At 40.9% G+C, this 22016-nt stretch overlaps 1 protein-coding gene across 1 annotated transcript in view; it reads right to left on the bottom strand.

Annotated features, from left to right (window-relative positions):
- Positions 1-22016, bottom strand: part of ERI3 (ERI1 exoribonuclease family member 3) — a 330943-nt gene that overhangs the window by 208449 nt on the left and 100478 nt on the right. The window contains exon 6 of the mRNA XM_054981809.1: positions 6782-6854. Within this exon, the coding sequence (XP_054837784.1) occupies positions 6782-6854 (73 nt within the window). The remainder of the gene's footprint in view (positions 1-6781; positions 6855-22016) is intronic.

The following is a 22016-nucleotide window of genomic DNA, read 5'->3' as shown; positions in this document are numbered from 1 at the left end:
TGTGTTCCCCCTCCTTGCAAGACGCCTGGGGGCATATCTGACCATCCTAGTCATCTTTGCTGCTTGATCAACCTATCTGTGACTGCTGTGTATGCCAGAAATGGTTTAGATATACAAGTACCATGGCAAGTAGGGATGTGCTAAAACTTGGCATGTCTTCTGGCCAAAACTTACCTTCTAAGCCCTTGCCCCTAGCAACACTGGGCAATTGGCAGTCTCAATGTTTTGGGAGGGAAGAGGTCCCAACAGAATCCAAGCAAGCCAGATCATGCATATGACAATAACATGGCGTGCTGGTTCTACTGTGGTTCCACTCCCACAGACTGTTTACGTGAGAATCAAGTTCTGGAACAGACTCATATTTTAAAAGTTACGTTGAGAACAAAAGCAGAGAGTTTAGCAGCTTCCATGCATGCACCAGCTACCTTGTTTGCATTATTTTTTACACAGCGGTATATTTACATAAATGCAGCCCATCCTTGGCCAGGCCAACATCATTCTGTTGGTCTCTAAGGTGCTACTGGATCTGAATCTTACTTTCTAGATCTATGTCCTATCCCTGACAAAAGGCTACATAAAGATGCTTGAGGAAATACCTAACAGAGTTATATAACATATATATAAACATATAACATGAGTCATCCACTCCCAACCACGAACATTTTTAAGTTTAGAGACATCCCAAGCATTAGGATAGATGCCCTGGGCATTCTAATAAAGAGCTATTGATATTCTTATCTTCCATTACTTGGTCTAGAAGGTTTTATTATTATTGCCCAGCACTGCTGATAGCAAAGAGTCCAACAAAGAGTGTGTTATGTGAAAATAGTTTATGTGCTTGTTTTAAACCTGCAGCTTGTTAATTTCATTGGAGGTTCGCTGGTTGCAGTAACTATTTGAAAGAGTAAAAAGTCTGTTTCCTGGTTACTTTTTCTGCTCTGCTCATGATTTTATATACTTCTGTTTAGATCAGTAATAGAGAAGAGTTGATATTATTGGAGAGTGCTAAACTTCAGTCTTTTTGCATATGGAAGGTACTGCATATTTCTCATAATTTCTGTTGCTCTTCTCTATACCTTTTCTAGTTCTGCTATATATACTTTAATAAGCCATTTAATACATGCAAACAAGCTGTATAACAATACAGTTTGAACTGCTGGCATTACAGAACTGCAACAACAGTTTCTATGAGCAGTACCACAGCTTTAAATCTGTTTTTCAATTACATTTTCTCATCACATTTTCTAAGGAGACAACTCCAACAGAACAAGCTAAGATTTATGAAAAGGACTTACACAAGCATAAACGCAGTTTTACACAAAAAATGTCCAATGTGTAACTAACCTTGTCAGTCTGCATTGTTCTATGGGACTTTCTGACTTGCCAGTGAACCACACAATCTTGCAAAGCATATGGATACATTCATTAATAACAATAACAACAGTAACAACAACATTCGATTTATATACCATCCTTCAGGACGACTTAACACCGACTCAGACCGGTTCACAAAGTATGTTATTATTATCTCCACAACAATAATCACTCTGTAAGGTGGGTGGGGCTGAGAGAGCTCCTAGAAGCTATGACTGACCCAAGGTCACCCAGCTGGCTTCAAGTGGAGGAGTGGGGAATTAAACCTGGTTCTCCAGATTAGAGTCCCGTGCTCTTAAACACTACACCAAACTGGCTCTAATGAGGTTGCTGGACCCAGTACACATGCTACTGGTGTTGTCTTTGATGCTAAAATAACAACTGATGACAGCATCAACTGTTTTTAGTACCATAAAGATTCTGGCCCTGCATCCTCATCAGCAAATGTACTCATGAGCTCTATACATCTCAATTTTTGATTTATAATGTGTACCGCACTGCAGCTCTTCTTCCTGCTTTCTGCCACTTTGGACCCAAAGCTCCTGACTGGGCAGATATTGCCCAAGAGAGAGGTCCAAAGTCACTTTACTTCTCCGGTATGAGAGTATCCCCTTTGCTTCTCCTGAAGTCTTAATCAAAGTTGTAGTTTCATTACTTAGACTAAAGAGCTGCATCTTCTCACATGGCAACCACTGCTACCAATCGTTTATATAGCATCATCAATGTTCTTGGCACTTCATGGATTAAAGCAAGAGAGGTGGGCCCCTGATCTAAAGAAGTTACAGCACAGAGCTTACTAATAAAGTATAACCATCTCATCCAACTGAGTGTAGGCCTCAACAAACTGATACATGCACATGAGCACATTAGTGCATATTCACACTTTGATGCTGTCACTCTCTCTTCCTTGCTACCAAAAAGACACCCAATGAGCAGTTGTGCAGAGGCAGGCCTTGCCACACGGACATTTTTCTGTTTTGGCACCCGAAGTGCTTTTATTTAGAACATCCATACAATGCCATCCTCTAAGTGTTCATTTTCCAGGTTTTTCCCATCCTCATTATGCTCTCTCTCACACGATGGTTTTGGAAAGAAATGAGTCCAAGCACAACAGCATGCCTTTGGATGGAAGATACACTTTTTTGAAGGAGGAACTCACATGGGAACCATTTCCTGCAGTCAGCCCTTGAAGGCTGGTGTTTTCTACACTCTGCCACTGGAGGAATTTTTGAGGGTCAAAACCCCCTCCAGTGCTGCAGGAGGGGGGAGGGGTGCAAGGAAAATGGTGGCTGACAGAGGAAAACATGCAGAAAACTCCTGTGTGAATACTCTTTTGCCCACGCAAATGCCTCTATTTTTGCAGAAGCAATGAATGCATAGCACAAAATCCTCACTAAGTAGACAAAGCCAAAGTCTGAAAAAAGTTGATGAGTATAGTACACTATAGTCTTTATGCAGTCTCATTTTCCTCTCTAAGGCTTACCCCATGTCTCTATATGATCTGCATGCTTCCAGCTGCTGCCCACTGGTCCCTACTATTCCAGCCATTTGTCATTCCGTATATGCTTCCTCAGCCCTGACCTGCAAGACCCTTGGCTTGTTTAGGCTTGGGCACCACCAACCAAGAGCACACAACTTTGTTAACATACCTTAATTCTGACCCTCAGCACCTCTACTAATCATAGCTTCTGACATCGGCAGGGGAACCAGTCAACAGTGCTCAGTGACTATCTCAATGGCTGCTCGTTGAGCAGGTTTAAGGAGAGATTTGATATGCAGGGACATTCTAATAAAATCCATCTTCCCAGCAGCCCTCCCCAATATCAATCTCGTCAAGGCAAAGAGCACGATAAACTCCTTGCCCTGAGTCCTCACAAATGATACAAGATCATTCCATGACATTAAAAATGTCAGCAAGAAGCCAATGTGGTTTGGCAGAGAAGAAACATTTGCAGGCAGAGCAAAGCAAAAATTCTGACAACAAAGAAACCTATGAGCAGGGTTTGTTCTCACTGCTGCTGCTATCTGCCATTGTAAGGACCTACATTAAACCAGTTCTTGCACATGTATATCCGGCTGTTGTTAACCTTGATCTGAAATATATGTTAACTTTTAAATTTTGTGCATGCTAACTTACAACAGGAGCTATTGTTGCTATTCCCACTTAAGCTCACTCACCTCACTTACACACCAAAACTGGCCTATCGAAAGTACCCCAGCTATAACAACTGAGCGCGGGAACATCCTTTTGATACAACAGCAACTGCCATCAGTAGGATATCCAAAGTTATGAGAAATGAGCCACTTTCCTGCCTTTCTGTAAAGAATGAAAAACAATTAAGAGCAAAAAGCAGGTGCCTGGTTTTTAATGAAAACAGAGCTCCCAAATGCAGTGCACTTCAAGCTAGATAGAGAGAACAATAAAGATGGTTTTGGTTTGGTGAAGGGCATTTTGTTGTACTTGTTTAAAGAAATATGTAATTTAATCCCTTTTTTTGTATATTTTGTCTCCCAGACTAAACAGCAAAGTAAGACTATGTTCTGCTATCTATGGCTTCTCAACCAAGACAAACCTTGGCATACAGGCTAAAGGATTTCATCAACATAAGCACCCACATGGTAGGTCCTTTTACCAGAATCATAGCTAAATGAATTTCTCAGTAATACGTATTCATAATATTCACACAACAGCTGGACTACCTGATACAATACTACATACACATATTCATTCTGCTACTGCCTATCTTCTTTGGTTTTTTTAATATTTTGGATGGATTTGGAATGAATGAGGTTGTGCTAAACTGTATAGTTCTATACTTCCAATTATTTAGGGCTGCTTTCCACAAGATAAAATTTCTATGTAGGAGGATCTGAGCATCCCTCCAGTACACTACTGCATATGTCAAGAATTCACATCTTTTTTGATGTGCACATGTATGACAGGAAACCAAAAGGTATTTTCTACTGTGTGCACCAGAAGCAAATATACACATGTGCCCATCCTATATTTATACAACATGCAGTTTCCAACAATGAATTTGTATTTCAGCAGGATATTCATCTTATAGGAAGTAACCTTTAAGTTGTCTGAACATTAGATGTGGCTCAATAAACCCCTTCTTCAGTGGCCTGCTACATACAAGTAGTACAGCCTGGTCCAGCCTAACCCTGCTACCAAGATAATCATCTGGGGAAATATAATTTCCCTCCTTTACCATTCTAGGTTCTTGTGCCATGTCCCCCTCTCTCCCTAGGTCTTCCCAACAGCAGTGACTTTCCCTCACTCCATACAAACAAATGGAATAAGCATCCATTCAATTATTTATTGGGAAAAGAAAAGGAACCTTAGCTAGAAAAATCTGGGGAGGAAGGGAAGAATATGACTCCTCCTTTGCCTCAGACCTTGCTATCCCAAAAATCTGGGCTATGATAGATATGTAACATGTTGGGGTGGGGGAGACAAAGTAAAAACCATTTTCATCAAGCACAACAAAATAGCGAGCTGGTCCTGCCAGCAAGATACCCATATACATCTGAATTAAATACAACCAACCAGTGCTAATTACATTCTCACACACGGAAGCAGCTTGGTAATACCTATCACAAGATATTTCCCTTCTATTTCACCCTGTCTCAGACATGAAGCAACTGTTATAAGAAGATGTAATAATAACCCAGCATTATTGCCAGAGACATGCAAAAACTTTTCTGCACACTGTGAAAGATCTTTCAAGCCTTAGGCAGTCCAGAAACATGAGTGTTGTGGGACACAGCCAAATTTTGCTCTCTGCATACCACCAAGTAAATGAGCTCTTAGTTCCTTCCTACAGAGTTTCATTTGGGCAACTACAGCTGATAAGAAAATTGTTTTTAAATGATGTTAGCCCTGATTTTTACTGTTTTACCTATATGATCTGGTTCTGATGTTGCGTGCTACCCTCGTCCCTGTGATAATAAAACATCAAAAGTTTGATTAAACGTATGAACCCATGAAGCTATGCCCTGAAACAGACATTATATTCCTCTCTGTCTGCATGTCAAAGTGGATTACACATGATAAAATGAAGGCTTCTAATGGGCTGAACCTGATAGCCCAAAATGAATGGCAAAAATATAATTTATTTGTCTCAAGGGCAGCAGGTACAGCACAACGAAGAGTTTCAGCCAGCTGATAACAAACATCATCATGTAAAGGGATTTGACTTTTTTTGTATGTCCATCAACTTGCTGATTATATCACTCCTATCCATTCACCAGAAGTTTAGTGAACTTCAAATGGCAATCATTAATGGTCACTGAACTGCACAATGCCCCAATGTGCTTTCAAACCAGATTTGCAGAAGCCTAGCAATAAACCAAAAGATTTACTCTGACAGCAAGGAATGAAGGGAATCCTTATCAAGCAATGCAAGAAACATGCTGCCAGCCTTCTCTTCCTAACATTTGTTCAGTACGCTGATTTGACAGATCATGCTAATTTTTGTCCCTCTAATGTTCAACATGCCACTTTCATTTTCAACTCAGAAAAGAAATAGACAAAACACAATCAGAAAAAATACAAGTTATAGGCATATTTTTGTCTGGTAGGGACTTACTTAGGAGAAAAAGTTTAAAATGCAAAACTGCTGCATTCATTGACATTAAGAGAAGCAAAAGCCATTAAAAAGAGTCATATTTCTGTGCAGTGTTCTAAGTCTGGCTTTCCCCAACCAGTTTGTACCAATTGTCAGTTTCCATATCCTAAGCACCTTCGAATACCGAAGGTTGGTTTAGAAATATCTAAGCGTGTAATTCTTTTAAATGCCAGAAGAGGCTCTACAAAGCAACACAAGATGTCCATGTGGTCCATCACATTTGAACAAACAACAAGGAAATTATCCATGCTCCAATAGACATATTACTAAAAAGCATTAAGTCACACTTTGGGAGGAAAAAACAGGGTGGGTTTTTAAAATAAATGTGCATAAAGCAAGAGGTCTTTATCAGACTAGTTTTCCTGTATTTTTTTTTTGAGATTTTCAGAGCAGAGAAGCAGCTGGCTAATATTCACCTTGGAAGAAACTTGGGGGTGGGGGGTGGAGATGAGCTGGAAATGTTCCAGCTGACCCAGCCTTTGCTAGAGAGATGCTGAGTTATTATGCATAGAGGTGCTGCGTTAGGTTGGCCACAATGGGATTCTCCTCAGATGCAGACCATATTCCATCAAGTACAGTAAGACTCTATTAGGGGAGATACAATAGGGACTTCGCTTCACCCAGCCTCTGAGAAAATAACTCCTCATTTCAATGCAAAACAGCAGTGCTTATTAAACACCTCCTTGAAGGTGGATAGGAAGAGAGAATGGGAGAAGGAGGGGGAATAAGAGGCAACTTGTGGTGGGGGTGGGGGGTATTTGCAATCAAAGTACCTTTTTGAGATTAATCCACTGTTTGAAGTAATCAGCAACTGGAAGCCCTAAATACTGGCATTGTCCAGGTAACCTGTAAGAGAGAAGAAAGAGCAGGTTAGATTCGATTAGAAGCCTAACAACACAAAATCGTCTTTGTTAAACACTGCTGGCTCTTAGAAAAAGGAGAGAATCAGATCATATAGCCTGCTTTTCAAAAGCATCCCCTGAACTGGACAAAGGCCACTCAAACACTAAAACTCAACCAATCCCTATTATATGTCCAGGAAGCCAGACATTCCCAAAGGGAGGTTTGTTTAATAGGCTTGTTAAGAGGCGCTTGGCCAGGGACGGGGGGGTGTTTCTATTAAATATTACAATTTAGGGGAGCATCACTATTCAGAGGCAAGTAGCCTTCTTGTTCAAGTGCTTTCTGGGAATGTAATATAGGGTACAATGTTAAATTTTTTCTCATCATCATCATCATTTATAGCCTGCCTTTCTCACTGAGACTCAAGACAGATGACAAAATATACAAAGTAATAAAAAAGCAACTACAATAATAAAATTAGACAACAAAGTCCTCCAATAAACAGTATAACCAAAGCACAAACCATATATATTTGGTTTATATTTGGTTTGGTTTATATTTATAACACCATTAGTTCTAACAATCTTTCTCAACACAACAAAACCTTGTATTGATTTGAGATTCTATAACTATTAGAATTTTGCTTAATAAAGAATGAATATGGAAGCCAAGTAGCAGCAAAACTCTCTCAGTCTGTTTAGCTTTTCCATGGCTAAAGTTTTCAGGATATAATTGAACCAGGCTTTCTTATCAATGTATCCGTGACTCTTCCATTGGGTAGCAATACTTCTCCTAGCTACTGATGGACAATAAGTTCTGTATGCGATGAGTTGATAAATTCTAGAGTCTATTCATTTAAGAGTGTAATCGTAGGGTTGGGATTACCAAATGTCCAACTTCTCTGCTGTTCTCAGTAAATAAGAATGGCAAAAAGCATCATTACTGTAGGATGAGTCTACCACATATAAAATAATTTGCAAAATACATGACACACTCTCCAACAAGTACTGTTGGAGTTTCTTTAAAATGTGATGCATGGAGTGAGGTACAGACATGATAGTCATACATTCATATCCCCCTGATTCAACGTATTTTATTACTCCAGAAATAAAGGAGGTCTTCCAATTTTTCTTGTCAATAGATAGGTCTGAGAGTCAGTATGGTAAAAGGGTTGGAGTGTCAGACTAGGACCTTAAAAACCACATTCAAATGCCTACTCTGCTAGGGACCTTGCTGGGTGACTTTGGGCCAGTCACTCACTTTCAGGCTAATCTACCTCACAGGGTTCTTGTGAGGATAAACTGGAGACCAGGTCACCTTCATCATAATTACATGTTGCAATTCAGAGTCATATTATTTCTCCATTTCTTTTTTTTAAAAAACATAAGCCACTTTGGGTCCCCACTAGAGAGAAAGGCAGGATATAAATAAAATAAATAAATAAATCTAAACCTTTTCACTGCACAAAGATACAAACATAATCTGAATTTCCAAATTTGAGATTTAATACTTTTTTCCCAACTGAGGCTGATTTTAAGTGAAATTCAGGTGTTAGGTCCCTTGAAACTTGTGGTATAAGAACATAATTCAATATAAAATAACATTTTTGTATTTAACTTATTTCAAACTGTATCTACCTAAAACAACCACTTGAAATCATCATGACTGAGAACTGGTCACCTTCATCACATGTTGCAATTGAGTATCATCTTATTTCTCCATTTCCTTTTTTTAAAAAAATAAACTTTAAGCAAAATACGAAGAGTTCTCGTGAGCGACGTATTAGAGCCAGGGAAAGAGCTGAGGCAGAGGACCTCTTGATTAGCCCAGGGCTGATTGCATGCCCAGCCTGTCACTCCCAGTCCCAATGCAACTATACAACAATCAGCTGAAAAAGTTAGAGTCTCTCAGTTTGATGCTTAATCCCTGAACTCAGGGACATTTTGACTGTTTCCAAAGATGCCACTCAGTACTGTATTTTAAATTTTCTACCATGAACCATATTTAGAGATTCTCATATTAGAGAGAGAGAGAAAGCAGAGTGGGTGGGGGGCTGAGAGAGGCGTGGGAAGGAAAGCAAAAATGACCAGGATATGATGACAGCAGTAGAGGATATGGAGGAGAATGGGCAGAGATTGAGGGAAGGCCATGGAAAGAGAAGAAAAATCAAAAAGGAAACCAAGGAAATATACTTATTGCAAAAGAAGCAAACAAATGAACAGAACTCCAGTTTAACCAACAACCCAATCAAATCAACTAAAGGCATTAAAAACCATCTTTAAAAACAACACATAATAAAAACAACCATTTAAAAAATAAACAGGAAGGGTGATCAGTCAGGGAATGCCAAATGAAACAACAAAAAGGGGTAAACAAATCTGCTTGTGGAGGCAATTCCACAGTTCTGGTGCCATGACTGAGAAGGCCCTTTCTCAAGTTGCCACACACCTAGCTTCAGATGATAGGGACACCCCACAGATGACTGTAATGATTGGAAAGTTTCATATGGGAGGTAATATGGAGTGATATGGTCCCTGCAAACTAATTGTGCAGTTATTTATGTGGCATATTGGACTGCATGGACCACTGGAATCTGACACAACAATCAGAAGATGAAAACAGCATGTAGTGTTTCATTAGAAGATCACCGGCGGACAATCAATGCCCAAAACTACTCTTTGCTGTACAACATACAGAACAGTGTATGGCGAACAAAGAGAAGCCTCTTTTAAAAGTTCTATCAAAATCTAAAAAATCTGTACCAGTGTGGGCATGGAAACTCAAAAAACTGTAAAGTGCACAAGATCACCACACACTATGAGATTGCCAAGACTAGGTATAAAATGGACAGGTAAGCTGCAATTGCTAAATAGTCACAGACACACTTAGGAGAAAGTTGTGGAACTTTCTCATTTCGTTACAATGATAAAAAGCAATCAGTAAAAGCATGGGAATCATCAATACATAAGCAAAATAGAGTAAGCAATACAAGCTCAGATTAGTCTAAAGTGTAGTCTTCACTCAACTGTAGGAACTAGAGTTTTCCAGTTAGTAGAAAAGCAGTAAATCCCCCAAGCCTATGCTTTCTACTATTGAGCTCAGGGATGAGATGGGAGTGGGGATGCAAACTTTAGCCCTTATTCTGGAACGTAAATTAATCTGTCTCCAATCAATGTAATTGCTATGGGGTAGGTAACAGGTTGTGTTGCTTATTAATGCTTTTCTAAAAGTTTTTAGAGTTACTCTGAACACTAAAATGGGAATGTATTAGAAGAACATAGGAAAACCAAATATTAATTAAATAAGTGATTAACAGATCCATTTACACATGGTAATTATATCTAGTTGCAATTCAAGCAACTGGATATGCAAATTAAGCATGCACTTTGTAGCCAGCACTAAGGTTGTAAACTGTGACCTTTAAGATGAGCTTGTATAAAAAAGAAAGGGGATTGGCCAGTGCAGACAGACACAGTATTGGTTACCTGGTGTCACTAGTGTTCCACTCACAAGAGCAAGCTATGTTTTCAGAAATCAAAGTCCTGGCTAGTAACAGAGAAAATAGATATTCTCCTGCTGCAATTTGTGTTTCCATATACTTTGCTCCACAAGTAAACAGACACCGACGTTTGGGTTTTCTTAACATCCTAGGCAGAATGCTATAGCGCTGATAGAGGTGGGGGAGGTTAGAAAGCAATAAGCAAGGGTAGTTCCCCTGCTAAGATCCTCATTTTTCCATTAGAAGATAAAGTTACATTGAAAAAATAACATTAGAAAAGCCCCCCCCTTTGCACCACCCTGCATTTGCACAACTATCCAGACATGATGGACTGAGCACCCTTCTCCAGTGATTATTTCCCACCCAGTTACAACAAGACCAATGTGGAAACAAGAATCTTAGCCACACCTGGGCAAACCTAAAAAACAAATTTTCCCAGGGGTATGTGCATGCATGCTAAGCCTGATTATTATTATAACAGTTTTGATACAAAGCACTTGTACAAAGTTTTGTCAGGATTCAAGGGTCTGTCAAGCAAGGATAACACGGAAGCAAGAACCTTTCCTCTTACTACCGCAGCCACCCCTTCAGATAGAAACTATGCAAAGGCTCATGAACTTTACTAATCAACTGCCTTCTAAAATTATTTTTATTTCATTTATTTAAAATCTTATTAGCCCACCTTTCTCTCAAACAAATGGGACCCAAGACAGGTAACAAAATAAATTCACTTAAAAAAAAATCAAAATAAAAAAAACAGCCAGCAGATTTAACAATTAAATGGTACTCATTTTAAAACCTCTGACCCCCCCCCAATGTTCTGACTAACTGTAATGCAATCACATGACCCAAAAGACTTTCTTTGAGTGTTCTGATCTGCAGCCCTTATTAAAGTGTAACAAATATGAGATCTGCATTAATTCAACTGCATTAATTCACAGGGTTGGAACAGCCACCCAAAAAAGCCCATGATTGGGTGGCAGCAGAATGAGCCTACACAGGGAACAGAATAACCAACAGCAGTTGCACAGGCTCATATCAGGAGAGAGAGTCCTTCAAGTATGAAAGGCTTTAAAGGAAAGCATCAACAGCCAAACTGGATCTGGAAAGACAGTGGCAACAACAGTACTGATCATAATATGCTCCCTGTGGCTAGCCCAAGCAATAAAGGGACCGCCATATTATGTAATTAATCCATCTCAGTCCTGTCTTACCTTATCAGTCTTTTGGGTATATTCAGGAATCCTGAATAAATCAGGGATTCTTGGACATACCGGTATTGCCATTCCCAAATAAACTTATATTTATTCAGGAATCGCATATACCTCTGCAGTAAACCTCTGAAGCTCAGTGTTAGGAGGCTACATGAGAAGGCTTGGCCTCTATGCTCAGCTTTTTGGCCCTCCAGGGCAACTGATTGGCTGCTGTGTGAAACAAGATGATGGACTTTATGGACTACTGGTCTAATCCAGCAGGGCTGTTCTCATTTATTTGTTTATTTGTTTATTTGTTTATTTGTTTATTTGTTTATTTGTTTATTTGTTTATTTGTTTATTATTTGTATTCTGCCCTCCCCATGAGCGGGCTCAGGGCGGATAACATCATGCACTAGAACAGGGTTTGCCATGATGCCTAAAAATTTTATTATGGAAGGATTTTTAGCAATTGTTTTATCATAGCATTTCTCAGTGGAAGTACAAAGATTTGGATCCAACTAGTTTTTCCACTGGCAAAAATGAGGTGAATAACCACCAAAAATGCTGTGTTTGGGGTCATGGGAGCTGCATGTACAAAAGTCATGTATAAGAGAGGCTGTAATAAGGAGGAGAAATGGCTGAGATTGAACAAAAAAGCTGGCCTGATCGTACTCAAAGCTCATTTACCAATTCACATCAGAATGTTTTGTTGTATGACCAAAAACAGGTATATATGAAGTCCTTGTCATTGCTTGTTTATACGTAAACTTGATTTTACACCATTCAAATTTGTCAGGGCTCCAACAAAAGGTTTGTAGAAATGACACAGTCCTAACAGTAGCCTTACTGCTCTGAAAGGCTGGAAAAAGGAGAGAGATGCAAATGAGAGGCAAGGTCACATGACTTTCCTTCTTTCAAGCCTACTCTTCTTTCTTCTAATTAATTGGGGAAGAAGAGCCCGGCCGGGTAGTGATAAACAGCCATATGTTGGTTATCACTTTCCCTAAGTTGAGAAGAGGCAGCTAGTGATGGATGGGCAGGAATCTGGTTATCAAGGAGGGCTGTCAGCCAAAATTGCAGTTATCACACACACATTTAGCAGGGCATCATTATGCAATGGCATGGAGCTAAAATATGGGCAAGGGTATTGGAAATAAGAAAGAACAGGATTTTTTAAAAATAGTAAATCGAACAACAATAAAGGAACACACGGCAAGGACATTATCGTCCTAGTGACACCTTTTATCTCAGTCTGGTTAGCAAGAGAAGGAGGGCACAAATTGGTCCTTCCTCCACCATTGTGTCCTCTTGTACAAACAGAAGCAGATAAAATGTGTCACTGGTGTGATAGCATATCAGTTTAACCCTAATTATCTAGAGGGTCACACTAAGAAATGAGGATTTCACATTTCAACAGGTGCCTTGGTTTCTGCCATGGAAAAGCCACATTAATAACATGGGGAGTGAGGGGGCAATGAAAAGAAGAGAAAGCCTGTAATTGAATTCAGTCACTCAGGTGGTCCTAGTGTATAAAAAATTAATGTGCGAGTCCCCAACTAATCAGAGATGGTTAATGTCCATCTGCTTCTGGGTTCAGAATGTCAGAAGCCCAAGAAAACAGGGCATTTCCTACACACTGGATTCATTGAAACTGAGCTCATTTTTTAAGTCCTCTTTCAGAAAAGATAAGGGGCATTAAACATTGGTATTTATAGACCCCAGAGACATTAATAGAACCACATATGCTGTCATTTGTGTTCTGAAAATACATAAAAAACATTTTGCTTCAGTAAAGACCTTTCCATATATGCAGCGGAGGGAAAGGAGCAGCAGTATTAGCTGTCCCTGCCTAGTCCCAAAACATCTGTTTTGAACAAGACTACACCCTCTTCCAATAAATAATAGCACCCCATGAGGAAAATTATCATATCCTATAAAAACTAGGGGAAGGAGGAGACTGCAAGAAGATGAGGAAGTAGAAAAACACTACCAAAGTCCTACACCCCAGAAAAAACCTTATGCCCATCACAACATTCCTCTATACCATAAATGAAAGGCAACAAAACTCTCATGCCTTCAAGTCTATCAGAGAGCTGATGTCTCTGGAAAGCTTAGAAAGCATAAACCATGTGAAAGGTATGTTTTATTCAGAATCCACTGCTATCCCTTGATTCAAGAATAGCTCATCACCTCAAGGTGCAAGACACACTACATTGTTCCAGAAATGAAGTATGTTTCAGATGGAGAAAGGCAAAGAAAACAACAGGCACTGCAGTTATACCTAAACATGAGGATTTCAAGAAATTGAAAGCATGGCTCTTGACAATGCATCTTGGACAGTGGAAAATTGTCTGTAAAAAGGGCATACTTTGGTATGATTAAAATACAATGGTCAACTGATAAACAGAAGTGTGAAAATAAAGCATGAATCTACTGCAGAGGAGGAGAAGCATGCGCCAAAATGGCATGTGTCAAAATGAGAATTTAATAATCTGATTTTGGTTGCTTTTAAAGCAAGTTTCTAGTCGGATACAACCAAAATGCTGTAATGTACTAAGGCCAGGTCAATATCACTCTAGATTATGCATTCCCACTGACATTGTACAAAATATTCTATGCTGCTTTGCAAATTTAGTGCAAGATTGAACAGTTGTACAGAAATGAGCTGGCTTTGCATTCTTCTGAATCCATTGAACAGATTAAGGAGCTCTGCTGGACCACCTAACTCCATAAGGAACTGATGTCATTTTGCTCCTATACCCCTATGGCAGGCCTAATTGCTGTCTAAATTCTACTCGAAGAGTCATCTGTGTGAATGAGATGGAGAGGAGGGGAGATCCTGAGAACTCGCTGCTTAACTAGTAATGATTCCCAGTAAGACAAGGGCTGTTGCACTTGTCCTGGAACATACAAACTCAGGTTCATATCTTCCTGTATTACAAATGCCAAAGATGATGACCACTAGTATGGAAGAGAAGACGATCCTATCTGATCTAACTGGGCTTATTTTTATACCCCTCTCGCATCTTCAACCATGTGTTCAAGAGTTCCCATTTCCAGTTTTCAAAATCTCCATTATATTCTGTCCTTCCAAATTCTTCCCTATCATTACTGAGTTTGTTTACTGATAGAAAGGAAGAATATAAATCTTTAAATAAATAAACAGAGACATTTTTAAGTGCACCTTCTATTTCTAATTATGGTACCAAATATAACTTGTCTCCATCTCCATATGAGACACCCAAGCAGTGAAGTGCCCCAATTATACAACATTCTCCAGCTCATGGCTATCCTGCTTAACATACGCTATTCCAATCCATATTATCCCATTGCTCTGTAGCTGCTATGACTGAAGGGGATGGCAGGGTGCAGATATATTCCCCCCTCCCCACCCTCATAGTAAAGGAGGTTGTGAGCCAACTCTTTCCCTCACTGCTCCCCACCTTCCTGAGGCTACAACCAAATAACAAATTCAGAGCTGGACACCACAAAGCCATTAACGGCAGCAGCCCCAGTGCACAACATGAAGATCATTGAAAGTTTTCCTTACAAATGTCACCCTCTCACCCCTAGATATTAATGAGCAATGCATCCATATTCCATTAGTAACAAGACAGACACAATATACTAAGAAAGGGAAAATCTTACAAGGCTGGAACAGACACTAGCCAAAATTCAGGGACATTCATGATGCAGTAAGGGGGTTCAAAGTTCAAATTCAATCCACTATCCAGGAACACAACACAGAAAAGATGCAGTATGCATTGGATTAAAAAAGATACCTACTACGATTAGCTTTTGATATGGGTTGATAGTTTAGAGAGTTGCTTTGAAATTTGTACTTGCAGAACGTTTTCTGATATTTGCTTGACTTGAGGATATTTTATGGGCTGTATTTTGTATCTATTTTGTAAACTTCCTAGTGTTCTTGTTTTAAAAGACCTGCATTAGACAGATATAAAAAACAAACTTGAGTTCAATGATAGCAGGTGCTGAGTGTCCGGGGTCTGAGCCCCAGCCCCCAGACTTGACAAGAGGGAATAGCAGGTCAGCCGGGCCGTCGGGCAAACAGAGGGGGCAGCCAGCAGCCAGCAGGTCAACTGGTCAGCCAGCAGACAGTAGGTCAACCGGTCTGACTGGCAAGCAGAGGGGGCAGCCGGGGGACAGCAGGTCAACCCCTCCCATGGGCAAATGGAGCCAGAACCTGCCTGTGCCAGGGGCAAGGGGCAAAGGCCCAGGGCCTCAGGAGGCGGGGGAGACAGAAGGAGGCCAGCGAGTCCCACTCCCCTGGGGAAGGAAAGGGGACTAAGCAAGGCAGAAGGGGGCAAGGGCAGAGGGATTGGGGGCCCAGCAGTCACCCACCCAAAAACCTTACCTGAGGAGGAGAAGCAGCAGCAGCCCCAACAACCCAAAGCCACGCCCCAGCTAGAAAATAGTAGCCTGGCCCAGGAGTTGCCAAAAGCCAAGCCACTCCAGGTGGGGCTATTGGAGGCACTCTGCAGGAAGCCCTGGGCAACCAGCCAAGGAGCCGCAGCTGGACCCACCTTCAGCCATCAGCTCAGCCAAGCAGGCCGGGCTGCTAGCCAGGGGACTGCAGCTGGACAGGCCTGCAGCAATCAGCCAAGGCAGGGAGGCTGGGCAGCCAGGGAACAAGGCACAGCTGGTGCTGGTCAGTGGGGCCAGATCAGCTACCCCAGCTGCAACTGCTTGGTGCAGCCCAAGACCAGGCTGGAAGAGGGGTGGGACAGTAGAAGGAAGCCCTATAAAAGCTGGCTGGGAAGAGCCCTGTGGTGGTGGGTGTGAGTAGGGAGTGATGATGTGGAGCAAGAGCGGTGCGATGCAAGCGTGGAGGTTTGGAGGAGAGCTCTGGGAGGAGGAGGTGAAAGAGGACGCAGAGGGTAAGCAGGCCAGGTTGAGCAGGCCAGCGAGTGGACTGAGAGGGAGTCTGGGTGAGGTATACCGCCCCTCCTTCCACAGAGCAGGGTCCTGCAGAATCCCTGGCCCCCCTATGACGTCAGGAGCAGACCGCCCAGTGCCACGCCCAGTGGCAGCGGTGGCAAGCCCTGACACTGAGATTTGTTCTACAGGGATTAGAATTTATCTTCTCCCCACTACTACCTCGCACAGAACAGAAATCAGAAGTACTGCCAAACTACTAGAGATCAAGCCTCTGCTCAAATGTCCAGGCTCTCTTTTAACAGAATTACTTTTTCCATCTGGGTAGGACATTTTAAGTGGACGCAGTAAACTTTCATTCCACATGAATTAAATTGCAGACCTACAGTTGGAAGAGGCTGAAGAGCATCTAGTCTGAACTCCTTGTTCAAAAATATACTGACCATGCTCTAACCAAAATCTCATTTCTCCCTCCATCAACTCATCACTCATGGGGAGGGCGAAATAGAAATTTGAAATAAATAAATAAATATAGCCCAGAGTTTAATGTGTCACAAACACCTCTGAAACACACCTGTACAGCCACAGCTCCTGGTAATAATTCTGGATGTCTGTTTTTTTGTACAACAGGACAATTTAGGAGAAGTGTAAAAGGTAGGCATATTAAGGGACAGGGAAATATGAAAAGTGTATGAAGGACATGTCTTACTCACTCATCACCAAGCTGGTCAATTTTCAAGTTTTCCTTTGCAAGCATGAGAACCATAATACCTTTAACTTTAGTTTTAAAGGAAATAAAGTATCAGAAAATTGATATGGGACCATCCCATCTGTGTTTCTTCATTTTTCCCTTTACTATAGGAGAACATTAAAGATGTCTGTGTATATTTCATGCTTTACAATAATAACCCAAAAATAAAGAAAATTTCACATCTGAAAAAACTGATTTCTGCATTATTGTTGTTGTTGTTGTTGATTTAAAACCCTCCTTTCTCACTGAGCTCCAAGGCAGATTACATACTGCAAGTGAATACAATATAATTAATAGCTAGGGCATTTCCAGAGCAAGAATATACTGCAAGTGAATAAATAATTTTTAAATTTTTGAATAATTTATCCTGCTTCAGCAAGTCATAGAGAGTGGACGAGAGTAATGTAGGGACGGCTGCCTAGCTACTCTGGAAATCCTGTTAAGCCTTATCTCTGGCTTCAAACATGAGACAATTTTTGCAGCTGTGAGGAACAGAATATTCAGTGGTTGATCTCTCAATGAAAGCTGAGGTCCCAGGCTGCTGAGCCCTGTACTCAAAACCATATTCAGCGCTTGTGGTGCCATCAAGGAGCAGATATAGTTCTCTCCACTGATATAATCTGCCATGAACATATACAGCATCCATTTCCAATGTAGCTCTACAGAACTAATTAAACCCAGAAGACTACAGGTCTCCCAGTTCCACCTCAGAACCACTGGCATAATCTCTTTACAACTAACAAAGAATGCTGGGGAACAAAATCTCTCAGCCAACACCAGTACTTCTTATATACAAAACTTGATTTTCAAAATGGGAATAGGAAAAAAGAGAAAATCAAGTGGAAATTGGATGTTAATACCACGCCCTTCTATCACAGCAAAGTAGAAAGGGCCAAGCAAGAAAGCTGCATGGATACCAGTGAAACACCCTTTTGTGTCCTCTCTCATGTTCTCAGCAGAACATACTTGCTTAGATCTCCCTAGGAAGACGGAATCTTACCAGACACCTTCATCATCTGAATCCATACAACTAAAGACAAGTTCTGCTCTTGTTGTGGGGAAAGAAAAGAACACCCCTCCCAGAACTGTTGCCATTAGCATGTTCTCTGCCAGTGAGAATCCTCCACAGCCAAAGGACAAGTGCAGCAATTAGAATGGGAGCTGTTTAACAGCACGACCTCAGAGGTCAGTGCATCTGACTCCTATCACCTCCATAAATATTGCATGAGTTTGGCAGGAGGGGAGATGTTTTAAGCTACCTTGAATGCTTTCTCCCTCTCGACCCTTTCTCCTACTCCCACATCTTGCATATAGCTCAACATGCTAGCAACACTGTTTACACAAGCCAGAGCCATATCTTGTCTAAATGAAGGCAAGACAAAGAAAAGTACTGCCTGCTACAGCAATGTAAGAAAAATTCCCAGGCACCCATCATTTCCCCTGTGAAACAATTCTGTATTAATTCCATTATCAGCCCAGAACTTTCCATTGAAATGCAGAACATACAGCAGAATTTAGATAGTGCAAGATAGGGAACCAACTGCCATTTGGCTGTGATTGCATTCAATCACCGTGGAACATCAAATATCATGAGTGGCTATATTCTCCAGTATCTTTCTCAGCAGCAGGTAAGATGGCTACTCAGACAGCAATAGACGAAAACCTTCCACAGTTTTCCCCTTGCCATCCAGAGTTATGGGTTTGTTGTTTTCAGTACCAAACACTAGCATCTGCTTCCTTCACATCACTTGAGATAGTTTTATCTTAAAGTTGCTAGAGTAACATGTTTCATTAACTAGCTGTTCTCCTAGATGGGAAATGTGTTCTGCTATTGAAGTTTCCATACTTTTCCTTAATGGCTTTAGAGACCATTCCCATTCTTTATGGAACTCTTTTCAAACAATGGGCTACTGTTTTCATGGCCATCCCTACCTCTCAAGCTTTTCCCATGCTACATAGACCTCATTTCTTCAGCTTCTCTTTGCTTCTTAAGACCATAACATCTTTCAGTAATTATTATTGTTTTTATGACACCATCAATGAGCATGGTACTTTGCCTCAAGAACTTACCATCAAAATTTTGAGATGAGAAAGACAACAAAGGAAAGGTAAGTAGCTGGGATGTAAAAATAAACAGGCATCCATTTTGGTTCCACTGCTCTTTTGCAAATCTCTTAGCACAAACTTACTTTTAAGGTTTCCTATCACAAAAGAAGCATTAGGGGAGAAACTGACATTCTCCGGGCATGTCTGTAAATGAGCCACCATACTTCTATATGTTTAAAGACTAAATTGTCATCCATTGGCATGTGACATTCCCTGTATGCCTCTTAACTAGATATCAAACTTATTCAACCATCCCACTTTTCCATACTGGCTGTATCATGGTGCTGAGGTGGTGAGCTCTGTGAGTATCCCAAAACAAAGTGAGAACCTCAGCCTCCATGCATCTCTTGTGGTCGTACTCTAATGCTCCCTGACATGTCTCTGAAGATGGCGAGCTGTTTGTAGTCACCACCATGATTTGTTAGTAATTATTTTCACAGTGTCACATTGCTGTCACACTGCTAACAAAGAGACAGACAGCCTGAGGCTGCCTGCAAGAGACATTGAGGTGGGGGGGGCGCAACTGTCAGGCACCCAATGCAGCTTTCGAACCACAGTCCTTACAATACCCTGATTCAGTGGCTCATCAGAAATAGCAAGCCAGCGATGTTTTGCAACTTTGGCCACAGTGGCTGAAATTAATTAGTCTCCCTCACTTCCACATGAAACATTCCCACAAATCCAGTAGGTTCCCAATAAAGTTAGATGATAGATCTCCTAAGTCACTAATATGCTGGATGCCTGAAGTAAAATACCCCCTACACACACACACATTTGACTACTGATTATTTTAGCTTTCTCCTTCCAAGCTGTATTTTTTAATGCATGCTTGATATCCAATTTCTCGTTCCAGGCATAGCAAAACTACAGTTAAAGCTATACTGTTGCATTTTCTGCATATATACTAATTAGACTGACGATGTGCCTTGTATGTTCCATGTGGCCTGTGAACCACCTTGTAATCTATTAATTATTATTTATTTTTACCCTGCCTTTGTATGCTCACACAGTCACCAAGGGGACTAATACATTTAAAATATACAAATTAAAATATCTTAAAAACCATTAAAAACTAACACATAAATGTGTCATTAAAACAATTTAAAATAAATACAAAAAATAAAACGGTTAAAAACACTGGGAAAAGAGGAGAGATCACAGAGGTAACACCAAATGAAACAAAAAAGTCTTCACCTGCTGGCAGAAGATGGTAACAGAAGGGGACAGGTAACTCCCCTTGAGGAGAGAGTTCCAGAGATATGGTGCCTCCATTGAGAAGGTCCTCTCTGGGGTTGCGACCCATCTAACACTGGATGACAGGGGCACCTGAAGCAGAACCTCCAAAGACAACCACAGTGGTCAGGTAGGTTCATAAAGGAATAGGTGGCCTTTTAGGTATATTGGTCCCAAACCATATAGGACTTTGAAGGTCAGCACCACCACGTTAAATTGTGCCCAGAAACAGACTGGGAGCCAGTGTAGATGAGCCAAGGCTAGAGTGATATGTTCCCGGTACCCCACTCCAATCAACATCCTGGCTGTAGCATTCTGCACCAACTGAATTTTCCAAACACTTTTAAAGGGCAGCCGCACAAAGAGTGTGTTGCAGCAATCTAATCTAGATGTAACCAGGGCATGTACCACAGTGGCCAGATCTTTCCTACTCAAGAAAGGCCACAGCTGGCTAATTAGCCTAAGCTGGTAAAAGGCACTCCACACCACAGCTTATCCAACAATAGGACTGGGGCTGCTTCCACACACATTGGATAATCCACTTTCAATACTCTTTAGTGAACATTTGAAACTGATTTTCCATGTGTGGAACAAAAAATCCACTTCAAAAGGATTGCGAAAGTGCATTATTCAACATGTGCGGAAATGGCCTGGGTCTAAGAACACCTGAAAACTACAGACCTGTTCCTTCAAGGGGAGTGTAACCCCATCCAGAACGGTTGACAACTCAAATTCTGGATCAGATCTTCTGCTCACCAGTACCACTTCTGTTGTCAGGATTAAGCTTCAGTTTGTTAGCCCATGTCCTTTCCAAAACTGTCTCCAGGCACAGATTCATGAGTTCTGCTGCCTCCGTGAGATCAGCTGGAAGTATAAAATAGAGCCGAGTGTCATCTGCATATTGGTGACAACTCAGTTCAAATCTCCGAATGACCTCACCCAGCAGTTTTATGTAGGTGTCAAAAAGCATGAGGGTACAGGATAAAACCTTGCAGGACTTAGCTAAAAATAGTTAATTGAATAGCATACTTAATGCCTCCTTCTATTTCATTTTGTCTTGAGTGAAGTTCACGCCTCCCAAAACCCTTTTTCAGAACTGGCAGTTTCAAATTCAGAAAACAGACCCTCCAAACATCTTGCTTCAGGATAGTAAAGGTTCTTGATCAACTGCATGGAGGAGAGCCTACAGCCTGAAAGATTCAATGTGCTCACTATGAAGCTCAAATTTCTGCATATATCCATTAGGATTTATCTCTGATTATTGCCTTTCAACTATGTTTTTCTGCAGCTCCATCAGTTTAAAAAAAATGCCACAGTGCCCCATAAGGAGTGGAAAATGGAGAAACCCAAGATTATCCATTTGCATTAAAAGATTATTTGGGCAATGTAAGGTTCATGTGCCAAAGGAGGTCCCAAGGGACCTCTTTTTGTAGCTCAGATAATTCACTGTATTTGCATGGTATTTCATCTATCACCTTATTGGT

Source organism: Eublepharis macularius, chromosome 5, assembly GCF_028583425.1.
Source record: "Eublepharis macularius isolate TG4126 chromosome 5, MPM_Emac_v1.0, whole genome shotgun sequence".
Taxonomy (NCBI): domain Eukaryota; kingdom Metazoa; phylum Chordata; class Lepidosauria; order Squamata; family Eublepharidae; genus Eublepharis; species Eublepharis macularius.
Note: the sequence above shows the minus strand (reverse complement) of the source record. Positions and strands in the feature narration are given on the sequence as shown.